This window comes from Perca flavescens, chromosome 18 (genome assembly GCF_004354835.1).
Source record: "Perca flavescens isolate YP-PL-M2 chromosome 18, PFLA_1.0, whole genome shotgun sequence".
In the NCBI taxonomy this organism is placed as follows: Eukaryota; Metazoa; Chordata; class Actinopteri; order Perciformes; family Percidae; genus Perca; species Perca flavescens.
The window spans coordinates 14,971,088-14,987,602 of NC_041348.1; the positions used below are offsets into that span (position 1 = coordinate 14,971,088).

Sequence of the window (16,515 nt, forward strand, 5' to 3'; positions counted from 1 at the left end):
TGGTCTGTCTCCTCTCACTCTGTCTGTACTCTCAGTCCATTTCTAGCCCTATCTCTCTATCCCTCTCATCTGTTGTGTTGTCCTTCCTTTGTTCTTTCTCTCTCTGTGTTGCTCCGTATTTGTCTTCGCTCCAATCACTGTGTTCTCTCTGTCTTCCTGCGTCCTGTCTCGTCTCCTTGATTACATCATGAAAGACTGGGCTTATAAACAACCTGCCCCATTTGACTAACTTTGGAAATGTCCCGGTTTACTTTGACTTAATCTGTCTGTGCGTCACAGCACAGACTCCAGAGTGAGACATGTAGACATCCAGAGACTTGGGCTCGAACTCTAATCTCTAGAGACTCACACAGCTATCATTTCAATCTAAGGCATTCATACAAAAATAATGAAGGGTTGGTTCACCAAATTACAAAAAAGAAAAGAAAACACATGTTCTCACTTTCCACTTCTTGTGTCGACCCATGCACATAGTTTTGGCTTCATTTGTCCAAGTTTTAAGATATTGGTCGATTTCTGTTGAGACTGCAATACAAAGGAGGTGAATGGAAGTTTGTTTGTGGTGCTCACTAGGTTGGAAAATTACATTTAAAAAAACTCTCACAGTAACCTTTCTGTCTTTGGTACTCTAATCCATAAGGATGGGCGATACCAGAAAATATACGAGGATCACTGATACATATCACAGATGGGTGGGTGAATGCATCATTTCTTTTTTTAAAGATTATTTTTCGGGCTTTTCCGCCTTTAATCAATAGGACAGCTAGGTGAGAGAGAGGGGGAAGACATGCAGGAAATCGTCACAGATCGGACTCAAACCCTGGACCTCTGCGTCAAAGCATAAGCCTCTCAGTATATGTGCACCTGCTCTACCCACTGAGCCAACCCGGCCACAAATGCATCATTTCTAGGCCACTTCTGAATGGAATTACCACTAAACATTAGGCATTTATTTTCACTGTTCTCTGTTAATTACTTAATCACGTGCATGTTAAAATGTGAGACAGCTTTTAATGGTAAATAACAAATGTTAATCCTAACAAGGTGATCGCCACACAACAGCAGCAGAGAAGAAAAAAGCACTAGAAGAGTGTTCATGTGACCAGAATGGGAACTAATTGACACTTGTATCAATGCTTCAAACAAGCCCTATCATCTGTCTGTATCAATACTTCAGGGATCGATGTGCCCATCAGTATAATCCACAGACAGTTATCATTGGAAAACCTGCTACTACGTCTAAAGAAATATGAAATCTGTTGACAGTGTGTTTTTAAGATTATGGTAAATATTTACTCTGACTCTGGAGATGTTGCTTTTGATTTCTTTTATCTTAAATGAGACTTAAAATGTTGTGGGCACCACAAATTAAATTCTATCCACCTCGTTCTTTTTTTTGTGGTGGCAGCAGAAATGACATGGACCAATTTTTCAAAACCTTGAAAAATGAAGCAGACATCTCACCACCGAAAAGCAGCAAATCTGATCGGCTACATACCACTAAGAAAGAGTGCGGGGAACAAATACAATTCTGTAATTTGGGTGAAAAACACTTAACACTTGTTGTAGCACAGTATGCATGTTTGCATTTGCAAGCACAATCACACTAATGTGTGCACATATGAGGTAAATCAAAAACATAATCCCCCATAAGGCTCAGACACACAAACTCTTTTAGTCTGCCTGTTCAGGACATATTTGTTTTCTCAGAGGGGAAACTCTCGCAAATGAAATTAGCCTGTGATACATTGAGACAATAGCACATATCCATGGGGATAATTTAGTGGTTACTATTTACAGGGGAAGTCTTTGTCCAACAAAGTGCAGAAGCAAGAAGTATGATAGCAGTGTTAGAGGTATTCTGCTTTGTCTTAAAGCAGAGATACAGTAGGTGACAGATGTGGATGTAAGAGGAAACGCTGTTCTTGAGAATATTTAGATACAGAAACACAGAAACTGCAGGATTAAATGTATTGCATAGAAATTGACCCAGGGCTGGATTCGATAATGGGACTTAAAGCTTGTTGTGATTTTCATGATACATTTAGACTGCGCTCTTGATAAATATGTGACAACACACTGAATACTATTGAGCTCCTGTGAGCTACTGCTGCAATATCCAGATCTAATAGCGCTCACAGTTCCGCCTCCAGGCACACACACACATGAGAGTACATGCACTCACATGAGCCCTCGCACACACACACACACACACACACACACACACACACACACACACACACACACACACACACACACACTATGAGGCTAGCCTATTAAAAAGGAAAAAACGCTTCCTGAGACAAGGAGCACAAATAAAACAGAATTAGTATGTGTTCATGGCACAAATGTCCGTATTCACACGGTAGGGACAAAACAACACGTACACGTACACACACACACACACACACTCTGAGGCTGCTTTTGTTTTTGCATAGTAACCCATGATTTTGTGTATACTTGCTGAGGATCTGCATGAACGATTAAAATGTATTTCTTAAGTAAGTGTGTTTAGTGCTGCTGCTTGTCCTTGTTTACCTTGATCAAGGTGACCTGAATGAAATATTCAGGGACATTATTTAAGTGGACTAAATCCTTTCACTCTGCAATTCAAAGTAAAAGAAATAAATACATTAGCTTTTGGATTCCTGGGGGGAAAAAAAGGACTGTGTGCCTCTTAGTCACTGTTGCAAAGTCTTGTATAAGCACAGTTGGTGGCAGCTTATCACCCAGTGGTATAATAATTATAGGGGTAAAGATACCTTTCCTACTGGATCATTAAAATGGGTGTAATGATACATTGTATGTTCCTACATGTGCACAATGTTGGGAGCTTCTGTATCCAGTCATTCTGGTACCAGGACACAGATGTCTATTTCGAGGAGGACTTTTATTGTGTGGTCACAGTTACTGGGATCAGTGCTGTTGAATGGAAACTCCAGTTAACATGGATGTGTATTGACTTTGAAGTCCTTTACAGGGTACGTGTGTTTCAAGATGCATAAATCCAAGCTTCATTGTGAATTCGAATACATGCATGAGTATGAAAATGGCCTTGTAAAACGTTCAAAGGATGACACTGACATTTCATTTACTGTGTCAGCTGTGAATAGAAAAAGTAGCTAGAACCTTTGAATCTTTAGCGAGCATTATATTGTCTCCAATCCCCATGGCATACTGTACATGGTCAGAACACGGTGACTTGTGTTGAATACACCTTTGAATATATCACGGCTACACTTTGTACTTTGCAGCTACATAAATTCAGGTTTCAGTGTCGCTGAATATCTTGTCTGACAACATCAAGGATGTCAGTGCCTCAACTTTCTCAAAAAGAAGACAGTGCTGCTGAACACCGAGTGTCTTTATGAATCACCTTGCGTGCTGTGCCAACGGCTAAAAGCCGCTCTTTTGCTGCACAGGCACATCAAGAGATTAGGAGATGTTTGCCAAGATGTTGCTCATGTGCATCTCATCCTCCCTTCTGCCACCAGCTCCATGTTGGTCCAGGGTCAGCTTCAAAATAATGCTTAATCTGTACAGGTTAAATTATTTGGTATCTTGATGTCTACTCCCTGTACAATAACAGTGAACAGGCTACAATTTAAAATCATTATTTGTTGTACACTGACTGAATACTCCACATTGGTCCTTATCTGCTTTTTTTCCTAGAGTGAATCCATGTTGTCAGACATACTGCTGATGTAAATCTACAAAAATGTGTGTGACTGTGACATTTCCACCTCCTCACCCCGGATGGTGACAGCTGTCTGTATCTTCCTGCTCTGTCGGATTTATTATTTCTTATCTTGCTGACACTGAGCAGCAAATGGTTCAGCTTTGACCAAACAATGGAGCTCACCACCACATTTCTTGACTGTGCTTTCACAACCTTATAAATACCCCGATAAATACATAAAAGTCATTACAAAATGCTGCCGAAAATGTTAAAATTGTTTAAAAAGGAGGGAGCTTCTGCAACAGGTGACTTCAAGCAGATCAGCATTTCTTTTTTTTTTTTTTTTTTTTGCATGTGCTGTGGAAAAGTCTTTAACTGTTCACCAATTGACCAGGTCAAACAACCAACGCACGTAAATAAAGCACTTTTCATACTGAATATTAATTGCAAAGAGCTGAGGAATCTAAATATAACAGGCAGCAATGTATGACCCCATCGACTTGAGCCGTAGCCATGTGGAAAAAAAACATGAAACGTAGAATTTCTAAATGTTTTCAGGAAATGTGTTCATTAGCTTACGTAGTGAGTGTTAGGTAAGAAAATCAATACCACTTTCTTGGTAAATCTGATGCTACTTAGTTTGAATTATAAATCTCTAATACTCTCACACAAAATGTACACGTGCACACATGATTTAGTTTAGCTTAGCATAAATCTTACAGATTAACATGTTTGCTGAACCGTAAATTCTCCATTTTACTGGTGTGTCGGACTGTTTTGTGGCTGGGCGCAGTAACTTCCTGGAGTCTTGTTGTCAAAGTAAGGTTGAAAGGCAAGCAGCGGAAATAAGCTAAGCTATCTGCCTGCTGGGGGTAGCTTTATATTTAGAAGAAGAAGAAGAAGAAATACTTTATTGATCCCCATGGGGAAATTACATTTTTTCACTCTGTGGTTATTTTTTACACATTACACACAGGCCTGAAATAATAGAAATACACACACATGCACAAATAGGAACCTGTGGTGGTGGACTGATAGCTGGAGAGGTGTCAGTTCACCTCCTGGGCACTGCCAAGGTGCTCTTGAGCAAGGCACCGAACCCCCAATTGCTCGGGGCACATTTCCATGGGCAGCTACCTTACTGTGACATCTCTCCGTTAGTGCATGTGTAGGTACTGAGCATGTGGGTGTAATTCAGGCCTGTGTGTAATGTGTGTAATAAAAACGGAGTGAAAACATTGTAATTTCCCCTTGCGGGATTGATAAAGTATACATTATTATTATTAACCCTATGCATGTGCCTTAATGGAGAGATGTTAGAGCGAGGGGGCTGCCAATGGACAGGCGCCCCGAGCAGTTTGGGGTTCGGTGGCTTGCTCAAGCACCTCAGCAGTGCCCAGGAGGTGAACTGGCACCTCTCCAGCTACCAGTCCAAACTCTGTACTCAGCTGTACAGGGATTTGAACCTGCGACCCTCCGGTTCCCAAGCCAAGTCCCCACGTCTTTTTTCCCCCCAGGAATCCAAAAGCTAATGTATTTATTTCATCATGACTATCCATTTTGTGTGTAAATCAGGAAAGGAAAGCCAGAGGCGAGCAGTCTTCTAACTGAGTAACTTTTTCAATGTAATTTTCCCACTGGAGAAGATTAGTGAATGAATTGGCCACAGTCAGGATGCACCATTGGCCCTTTCGTTATACTGTGTATGAAAAAAAAAGGGGATATTTTAGAATTTTTACTTAAAGCTGCTATAAGTAATGTCTCTAAAATAACAATGGGTGGAAAATGATCTCTTGACTCTGCAGTTCCAGTTTCAACTTATTGTTCTGGTTTAGGAAATGTTCAACAAAAGCAATCTCACATCTACTCTAAGAACATTTAAGTCCGTTTTAGTATGACATTCTTAGTATCTCCACACCACTGTTTGATATTTAATTTTCTTCTATTTTTACACAGAGGTTACCAGCGTTTTTCACCAGCGCAATATACTCATGTGTCTCACTTTCCCTCCTCACCTTTTCACTCTCTATCATTTTGCATCTCCTTCCATCTCTTTCAGTCTCTTGTTTCCCCCCTCACTCTTCCTCTCTCTCCATGTCAAATTGTATCTAAATTCTGTCCATCCTCAATTTCACCTGGTGTATGCAGTAGATATGAGTCTACTCTTCACTGGTTCAATCGCTGAAACTGATATTTCACATTCATATGCAAGCTATCTTCAACTACCTGGGTCTGCAGTTAGATAATGTTCAGATAGGACGAGGTGCAGGAGGAATAGCATGTCATGAGAAGGTGTGTGTGTGTGTGTGTGTGTGTGTGTGTGTGTGTGTGTGTGTGTGTGTGTGTGTGTGTGTGTGTGTGTGTGTGTGTGTGTGTGAGTGAGTGTGTTTCTTGCGCATGTGTGTGCTTGTGTGGGCTGAGATAGGCTGGCAGCAGCAGGCATCTGGTGACATCTGGTCCAGACAGATAAAGTAAGAAACACGTACTCACACTCTCTCTCTCTGTCTTTCTGTGTGTGTGTGTGTGTGTGTGTGTGTGTGTGTGTCTCTCTCTCTCTCTCTCTCTCTCTCTCTCTCTCTCTCTCTCTCTCTATCTATCTATCTATCTTTCTCTCTCTGTCTCTCTCTCTCAATTAAATTAAATTCAAGGTTGCTTTATTAGCATGACTGTAGGTGCAGTGTTGCCAAAGCAGTAACAATTAGAATATTGACCGCATTAAGGGAAACACTAACATGTAACATAAAAACCTTTCTCTCTCTCTTTCGCACATACACACACACACACACACACACACACACGTACGCATGTAAACACACCCACACAGACACACACACATACAAACACACACATACAAACACACACACACACACACACATAGACAGTCTACGCATTACAATACATTGGATTAAGTACAGACATTAGGTCGGGCATTGTGGCAAGGTGTCCAACTCACTGTCCCTCATATCATGGTAAGCTGCAACATATTGCTCTCTCTCTCTCTCTCTCTCTCTCTCTCTCTCTCTCTCTCTCTCTCTCTCTCTCTCTCTCTCTCTCTCTCTCTCTCTGTCTCTGTCTCTCTATCAAAATCTCAAATGTGCTTTATTGACATTTGAGCATGTGTTGGCAAAGCACTACAAATGAGTTAAGAAACTGCTTCACAATGAATAAATAGCAACCTAACATGTATCAACAATTATAAACACACATCATCCATTAATACAAACTAGTACAGTGCCCATTCAAAATGTACAGTACCACTTATCCATTAATGCAATCATTTCAGTAGGCTACTGCTGACTTAATTAGCTTCAATATCTGCTCAGAATTACACACACACACACACACACACACACACACACACACACACACACACACACACACAGATTGGATGTGTGATATATTCACCCCCTGAGCTGACAATCCTCTGACCATCAGGGGCCTCACCCTCAGGTGAACTGAGGCTGAAGTCCCTGTGGTTGCAGGCACATTTGGCCCATCAGTAACCTCTGTGAGAGAGCAGATGATGTGTGACAAAGAGAAAATGAAAGAGGCTGACTATTACAAAGGCCACAGAAATGACAAAGACGGGGACAGAAAAAAGAAGAGAAGCAGGAAATTATATAAAAAGAGAGGTGGAGGGATGTTGAGGATAAGAAATTGAGAAGTTGAGTGGAAACATGGGCGGATGGATGGATGACTAAATAGTTAAGATGATAAATAGAAAATGGGATGGTTGGATGAATAGGTGGATGCTTTGAAACATGACCCCCAGGGAATCAACAAACATGCCACTGTCACTCAAGATTAGAGGCATAATTAAAATCCTGTCGCACTGCGTGTGGTTTGAATATGTCTGTGTGTACGTGCACATGCATTTGTTTGTGTCTATCTGAATTTGTGTGTTGTTTTCCTGGGTGTGTGTGTGTGTGTGTGTGTGTGTGTATGGGAGGGGTAGACTGTGACAGAGATTGATGGTGAGGGGAAAGCAGGCCATTATGCTGTAGGCCTATAGCTCAAGCAGTGATAGCCTCTACACCTCTGTGTCTGTTTAAACTGCAGGCCATTATAGGCGTGGCATAAGTGACCCTATGACCCACACACACACACACACACACACACACACACACACACACACACAGAGATTCACCCAATTTTAATTGCTTGTTTTCAGCAGCATTTTGTTGCTTCATTTGGCTGTATTTCGCAGCTGTGATACCTTCACTGAACTCCAACCACTGTGGGAACAACACAGAGCTACTGAGCTAAATTAAGTGTAATTTCTAAATGAGGCAATCTGAAGTCTTAACCCAAGGCTCTTCCAATAATTGATGGATAGTTGTGAGCGATTTTAATGTGCTACATTAATTTTTTAAAAACTCTTTCAAATATTCCGCCTTAATAGCAGGTTATCAGAAACCCCTTAGCCTTCAATTAAGTGAATGAGAAATGAAGATAAAATGACAACTGAGTCAAGACTACCCACTGAGAGAGAGAGAGAGAGAGAGAGAGAGAGAGAGTCATTCTCTATAGTGGTTGAAGGCCATGTTCTTGAGCAGCTGCATGCCGACCAAGCTACATCTCTCTCTGTCTCTGTTTGTGTGTCTCAGTGAGTGAAAAGAGCCCTGCCGCTCCCCTGCCGAGCGGAACATCAGCCTCATCAAGTCAGCCAGAGGCAGCAACAACAGGGGCGGAAGTAAGATCATTTAGCCTTCAAAATAAAATCATAAAAAGAGTCCAAAGAATGAAATATTCTTAGGTTAAGTTTTCAAAAGGGAAATTAAAATAAATACCTATATACGAAAAAAGAAATAATACGCATGCTAGTGGTGCCTTCTGTTAACCTGATACCTGCTAAACAGATACCCTACATCTCCACTCTTAAAAATATCTGGGCTATAATAACAATAAAGCTATATAAAGAGATAAAAATAGATGCAGAGCAAGCTCGATTTATAGTTGAATACCATCATCAGGTACCAGGCAGGCACCAATATGACAAAAAACACTTACTTTGTTAGGCTACTTACTTAGGTGCAAGTGCAACAAAGTATTCAAAAGTCCAAATAATTTGAACCCGACCAGAACAGACTTGAGTCTGAGGTGCACAAGTTCATTTTAAACAAAAAAAGAAACCAAATCCTAAAGGGCCCTGAGGACAATAAGACATGGTCCAAATAGGCTCAACCTAATATTTGGTTTGGACTTCAGCATCTTGCATCAAACACACATTTTGCTTTACTGACACTGGCCTACTGTAGAACAGAGACTAGCCTAATACAATAAAATGGTAGCCTACTCTAAGCAGAATAAAGTTTATTGCAACCAGCCTAGCTTGGGTCCCAGATCAGGTCTTCATTCGCCTATTTACTCGCAACCCAGTGGACACCATAAGGTCAGCTGAAGCAAAGAGAAAGTGGTGGAGTAAAATACGACATATTGTATTATAACGGACTGTGTTAACTGTTCATGTCAATGTGTTTATGTTCATGTTTAAGAGTGTCACTGTTCAAAAGCAGTAGCCGGGCAGATTAGTGATGTTGAGTGAAACTCTAAGATTTCCTGAAGTCAGTGAAGTAAACATGTTGTCAGTTTAAATCATAGACTGTATAAATGCTGAGAGGGACGGCGGTTGAATTATTTCTGGAGGAAGAAAGTTCAGTTTAAAGTATGGGAAGCTAGCGAGCGGCTAGAGTTGACAGAGTTTTGTTTCTTTAATTGGCGTTTGCTACGGGCCACAGTAGCCTGTGTTAAGGTCAGAAATATATCTGCAACAAGCTAACGTCTCACGTCTGCTTATTGAGAGACGTCATGCTACAGTAGGCTACAGACAGTATGTTAAAGTATAAGCAACTAAAGTAGGCCTATTAAGCCCACTTGATTGTGACTTGACTGTCCTGGACATTCTACGAAAAAGAAAAAAAAAGTCAAAGTAGTGGGCTCATTTTGGAGAGTTTCTGTTTATGGCCATAAACCAGATCATTCCCAGGTAGGCTGGTCTCGCTTTACAGACCCTCCTCCATAATTCCCAGGTAACAGGTGAGGAACATGAATGCTTTTATTTTGAAGATCCTAACCGGAATGGCTATGTTTTTGCGCGGTATTTGAGTTGACAGATGGCAAGCGAGAGACGCTCCACGCGGCTGTCTCTCCCGGTCCGTTGGTCCATCCCGGTTCCCATTGTCTCCCTTCTTCACTCCTTGAAGACAACCCCGAGACGACAAACTAAACTCAGCCGTTATTCCGCTCATATCGCCTCGCGTATGTGACGTTTGGAGACTTTACTCGACCTGAAATCTCACCCTGTCCCTCTCCATCCGAAATATGGACATGTTTTTCTGTCTTTATTTTATTTTTTCAAATGTTGCACCGTTAGAGATGTGTTTGCTGTAACGGGAGGAGACAGTGAATGAACCGACCAGCGACTGACAAAACGTCGGTTGTGTTGTGGAGCTGACAGGGAGATGAACCGGAGGATGAGGACTTGTTAGCCAACAGAGACGCCGAAATCAGTTTCCAGTGGCTGGTGACATATCACAACATCCTAGGAGCAATTTTACCCATCATTTCCTAAGTGGATAAAACACCACATTCAGAAAAAAAGGCAAAGATAGCCTACTGGATTACAACCGCGGTTTTGGAGATTAAAAACAAAAACGCTGTGTTTTTGTTACGGTGTGAATGCCCGTTACTTCCCCTGAGAGAGCAGAAGAGAGCAGAGGAGCTGGTCTAAGACAGAGACAGGAGGCAGGGACCACTTTCACTTGTTTTCTCCACCCTAAAACAAATTAGGCTGTTTCAATCAACCACATCTAGGTGGCGCGTAATCGGATTATTAGACAAAAGAGCATTTAATCTGGGGAATACATCCATCTAATCTCACCACTGGCTACTGTACCGTGCTAATTCTGTGACAAGGATGCGACTAATCGACGTGACTGTAGACTTTCTAGTCCAGTAGAAGCTGACTGGTTAAGTAGTCCCTGTGTGGACATAATTGGAGAGTTACTGTAACCTTTTTTCATTGGTCAAGATAGTTGTATTTGTGTGAAGAGACCCACGTTATCAGAAATCTGTCTTCGTTCTGACCAATCAATCAAAATGCACCACACCACCTGATTTATCAGACTACCAAACTGCCTTCAGTTGCAGAGGCTTGCCAAAGGTTTTCCTACATAACCAAGCTCCGTGGACACATCAAGAAGTCATTGTGGACTTGAATCATCCCTAAGGCCCACCTTCCATCTTGATCCCTGACCCCATGTGTGTTTGAAATCCAGGGGACCGCGTTTTCGGCTGTTTACCTGTCAGCAACCCAGCCATTTGAATGAAGTAGTAGCCTTTTATTCCCCTGAGCTCCAGCGAGTACAGGGGCTGCACTGTTCGCTGAGGCCGAGCAGCGAGAGCCTCTACCTGGGCTGCCAGCCAGCCAGACGGCCCTCCAGGGGGATTTGGGATTTTGAAGGTCCAGCTGGAGGATTTGGGAGTTTCACCCAGAGTTTCTTCTCCACGTGGATCACTGGAGAGAAGGAGGAAGACACTATGGGATGCTGTAGTGGCAGATGCACCTTGGCCTTTATCTGTGGCATACAGCTGGTAAGTGTTAATAATAGACTACTATTGATGCTGTAAAGGGGTGACTAGATGGTCAGATCAACCAGGAGAAAGAGAGTTTTTTTTTTGTAAGAGTTCAACAAGTCATTATGAGGAATCAGAAAACACACATGTTTACTGTCCTTTGGTGACAAGACATGGAGCAGGGCATGGGTGGATGGATAGATAGATGGATGGAGGGAAAAGATGGATGACTGAAAGGTCACATTTCAGAAGTTAATAGGTGTGTAAAAGGTCATGATACAAGCTAAGATCTGGTTTCAGGGATATCTTGACAAATGGCTGGATTGAAAGGATGAATGGCTGTTGGTGGGAGCTTTAAGACGGTGCTAAGAGTCCATATAGAACATTGATGGATAGATGGAGGCTGGGAGTGATTTATGAAGGCAGTGGATGTAAAGGAGGGATGGATGGCTGGCTAACAGATGGATAGACGTATGGCGCAGGTAGCCTATGTGTGATTTATGGGGAAACAATGTAGGGAGGGTGGGCCGGGAGGGTGGTAAAGAGCTGACATAAACTCATGGGATCAACTCCCTCTGTGCTTTGTACCTCATTCTCCCATCACCATCTGTGTCAATGGGAACTGGTGGCAGGCAAGACAATAGGGTGTGTGTGTGTGTGTGTGTGTGTGTGTGTGTGTGTGTGTGTGTGTGTGTGTGTGGAAGTGCAAGTAGGAACACGTGTGCTGCCATTAGTTCTGTCGAGTAAATCCTTCACATCAAAAGGAAAATCCCATCTGAAATGAAGCAGCAAATGACAGGTTGATTGGTTCTTTTTGTTTCCCAAACAAAAATATGTAGATGATCTTCTGTCAGGTTATGAAATGTCAGGATAGCTACAGCACAATGGATTTTATTAGAAGAGAGATTTTCATCTGAAACCTTTTTCTTCAGTGTTCAATCATACCGAGAGAAATCCATCACATAAAAAGGAAGAGGAACTTAGCACAACATTGGCATGTTATAGCCTAATAAAGTTGATACTGCGAACATGTTCGCAAACTACTACCTATTTGCAGAACATTAGCATTTTAGCATTGGAATTGTGTGTCTGGCCACAATGTAAGAATGCAGCTCCCTTATTAGCTATGTTTTTGTTCACCAACTCCTGACGGAAATTTTTCGGTCCACCAGCTAGTCACTAACTTTTGTCTGTCTGCTGTTTGGTGCTGAGCAGGTAGCATACAGTGGGTATAGGCTAGCAGAACGACCCAAACAATAAAGTTGTGGGCCCTAAAACCAAAACATTGAGCTGAAAGACGCTAAAACGGGAGGGAACTGCACAGTCGCGTGATAAATCTCTTGTTGGTTTGTCACTATGAGCGACACCTTTTCAAAATAAAAAGGTTTGCTGCTTTAATTGCTATCGTTATCAGCTGCAGGCTACCATGGAAAATGAAGGACATCAGTACCTCATGTAGAATCAGAGGAAGGAGGTTTAGGCAAAGTGGCACCACTCACCACAAAATAAATCCTGCTTTTCTTTAAATGCTACAGCCTCAGTAGATCTAGGAGGGCGTATAGAAACTGAAGCTGTACTGTGAAATAGAATGGGACATTGTATACAGTATGTATGTACACCACTGATACATAAACATGAGCAGAAGTGCTCGTGCTGTGGCATTCTCAGCTCATGGAGTCATGTACAGTAAGTATGTGCAAACTAAAGACCTATTGTCATGTTGAATAGGACACTGTTACAGTCGTGATACTGTGTGTGTGTGTGTGTGTGTGTGTGTGTGTGTGTGTGTGTGTGTGTGTGTGTGTGTGTGTTTGTGTTTGTATTGATACGAAAGTCCCCTAATTTCCTGTCAGATATTAATGTATATGACCCTGGTTGTGCAAATGTGTGTACTGTAAAAATTGGACATTGCTATGCATATTTTCTGTCTTTTTCAATCCTGTTTTGGACCAGCCGTGTAAGCCAACATGTCTACAGTACAATGCCAATGAGATTGACACATGTGATGTACATGAAACGTGTGTGTGTGTGTGTGTGTGTGTGTGTGTGTGTGTGTGTGTGTGTGTGTGTGTGTGTGTGTGTGTGTGTGTGTGTGTGTGTGTGTGTGTGTGTGTGTGTGTGTGTGTGTGTGTGTGTGTGTGTGTGTGTGTGTGTGTGTGTGTGAATGAGATGCTGTCACAGTGATAGTCATTGTGTCTAATGCAGTGGAACTAATGCTATGCCATAGTCAACAACATGTTTTGCTCTGTTAACTGTTGTAATAGCTAAGCCAGCTGATGTCACCACTAGCTGAGCTGGAGGTCTAACACTACTATATGTTACAGTTTGTCCATGCACAGTTAGCTCTGTTATAGTTTTAGCCATTTAGGGCTCCTGCACACTGCCTGCGTGGCGTGAGCGAGGCGTTTTCTATGTCTTTGCACACCAGAAACGTGTCTGACACGGCGCTGCTGCTGCTAGCCTTTTCTGTACGTTTCCTATACATAAACATAAATATATACTGATTTGATTACAGCAAAGACAACGTCTGCAGTATTGACGGCCAATATGCTCCAGAATATTTTGTTCTGTATTGACCGGTGCAATATTTGAAAATCAATAATTATTTATTATTTTTTTTAAATTACATTTATATCTGCATTTATGTCAAAACCTAGAGACTTTCAAACATCAAAATGTCATTTATTAAATGCATTTGTGTCAAAATGACATATTAAACGTCTTTTCGTATTCTATTTTGCCTGGAAACGCTTCCAACACGCTTGCGTGTCGCATGAGAAATAGGCGTCGGCCCTATTTCGAGCATGCAGGCGTTTTTCGGTGTGGCTCAAGCTGCGCCTGCGACGTGCGTGTCATGCAGGCAGTGTTCAAGCTCTAACCTGTTAACATGGGAGCCGAAATAAAAAATCGAACACGCCACACAGCCAGTGTGGAGGAGGGCTTAGAGATGAGCCTCCTGATGGTGAAATCTTCACACAAAAAACACCAATTCTCCACACTGTTGGGACGTATTGATAAAGATATTACGTTCTTTTAGTATCATTGCAGTACCCACAGAAAAACCACACCACCCACAATCCTCTGTGTTCAAAGCAACCTAATTGACCACAAATTAAAAGGCAGCCTTTTTTCTCTGCTTGCTTCTCTGCGTTTTTGCCATGTAAACTTCCACCTAATGGGTGACCTCGCAGCGCCGAAAACAATGCTGGCCAGTGTGTCTTATCTAGTGGAACTGATGTCTTATGTAACTCTTAACAGCACTTTTGCCTCCTGCTTCATTAGCTGGGTTAATTGGTGAGATAGGTGATGTCACACTGTAGCTGAGTAGAGATCAATGATCCAGGTTGGACATATGTCTGCTTTACAGCTGTGGTGTGACTGTGCGCTAGGCTGATACGGTACCTGTAAGGTTACCAGTCCTTGGGAGTCGAACACACTAATTTAAAATAATTATTTTCTGCTTCCCTGCAGTGGCAATTTGTTTCGGTTCATTTTAGTGTGATTTCAGGCGGCAGCTAATGGTTATTTTCATTATTGATTAATCTGCCAAATATTTTATTAATCATCCCATCACAAATTCCTAAAGCCTACAGGGGACATGTTTAAATTGCTTATTTTGACTGACAAACTATTCTAAACTCAAAAATGTTCAGTGAACTATCACATAAGAGAGAAACCAGAAGCAACTGTACGTACACACCGCCGCCGACTTGAGCTTCTAAAGATACCGGAAGTCATTCGTTTTCAATGGAAGCTGGCTTCTCTCAGCTGCAAGGAGCGGCAAATCTGTCAGCGTTGCGTTTTGGGCGTTTTGAGCGCCCAGAGCGTCAATCAGAAAGTTGAAAGTAGGTCAACTTTATGGTAATGAGCTATGACGCGGTTCAATGGCAAGCCGCGGCAAACGCCAGCAACCAATCGGAATATAGACGTCGCGCTGGCTGATTCCGGAGAAACATACGATGTAAACCTTCGTTCCTACAAAAACATTAATTCCGAGAAAATGGAGGAAAAGTTCATAGTAGCCGTTGCTGGGTTCCCTATCATTTATGATATGACGAGGGACTGGTTAACGTTACCTGCCGGTCACATGGTCTCTAAACAGTCCTCTCACGGTGAAGTCCTGCACGGGTCAACAGCTGGCGGCTGCTCGCTCTGCCTGCCTTCTGCTGCGGTTCAGCGGCTAACGAGCGAGCTAACTGCTAACCGATACCGCTGCGACCAATAACCAATACAAATTCTATCATTATACAGTATATGTAATTTATAAAAGGTTTCTGGTGTCAATGTATTGGCCGTGCAGTGGCTGCTTGTGCTTTTTCCATGATCGAACATAGAATGCTGCCACGTCGGAGCGGCCAAAGCGTCAAACGGCTTCCCCGTACTTTACGACAAGCGTCCTTGACCGGGCGGCCAGAGCTTCTTTGCAGCTCAAATCGGCGGCGGTGTGTACGTACAGTAATCCTCACAATGGAGAAGCCGGAACCAGAGAACGTTTGGCTTTTTAGCTGGAAAATGGAAACGGTTTATCGATGATGATTTGTTGCAGGTATCTTTACTCAATCAACCAATTCATTTGACAAGTTATTACAATTTATCATTGAAGCCAAATTTGAAAGTCTGTCGGGCTGATCCTGAATTGAGGTTTCTCACACTCAGTGGGAGTAGCTGATTGGAGGATAGGCTCAAGTACTGTAATCATGTGATTTGGTCCTCACACTATTATTGCAAGTGTGTGTAAAGCTGTGTGTAAAGCTTTCATTAAATCAAGATGTCTGCTTGCAGTGAACATTTTACAAATCCCTAAATAAGAGTATTTTTTTTTCCAGATTCACAGTGTTTTGAAGAAATGTATTTAAAATAAATTCATATTGCTGGGGCGCTTGGTTAGCTCACCTGGTTGAGTGTGCGCCCCATATACAGAGGCTCAGTCCTTGTCGCAGCGGCCGCGGGTTCGCTTCTAACCTGCGGCCCATTGCTGCATGTCATTCCCAATCTCTCTCGTCTTAATCCGTCCTATCGATAAAGGCAATAAAAGCCCCAAAAAATAATTTAAAAAAAAAGAAGCTTTTTATGAATAATAATGAGAATGATAATGATAATGTTATACATCTCTTAAATGTGCTTGACAATCTTTTTGCCGGGCAAGGTCATTTCCTGGAGTCTTGTCGTCCCTGTGAGGTTGCATGGCAGCCAGCAGAGAAGCCAGTAATCCCTCCGCCTGGCCAAGAAATAGTCCTGCACATATAAACAAACAAGCTTTG

General features: G+C 42.2%; 1 protein-coding gene across 2 annotated transcripts in view; it reads left to right on the forward strand.

The window, feature by feature from the left end:
- Positions 1–9,725: 9,725 nt before the first annotated feature.
- Positions 9,726–16,515, forward strand: part of nkain2 (sodium/potassium transporting ATPase interacting 2) — an 88,126-nt gene continuing 81,336 nt past the window's right edge. For both annotated transcript variants that reach the window (XM_028605052.1, XM_028605053.1), the window contains exon 1: positions 9,726–11,272. In XM_028605052.1, coding sequence (XP_028460853.1) covers positions 11,219–11,272 — 54 coding nt within the window. In that variant the 5' untranslated portion in view covers positions 9,726–11,218. The remainder of the gene's footprint in view (positions 11,273–16,515) is intronic.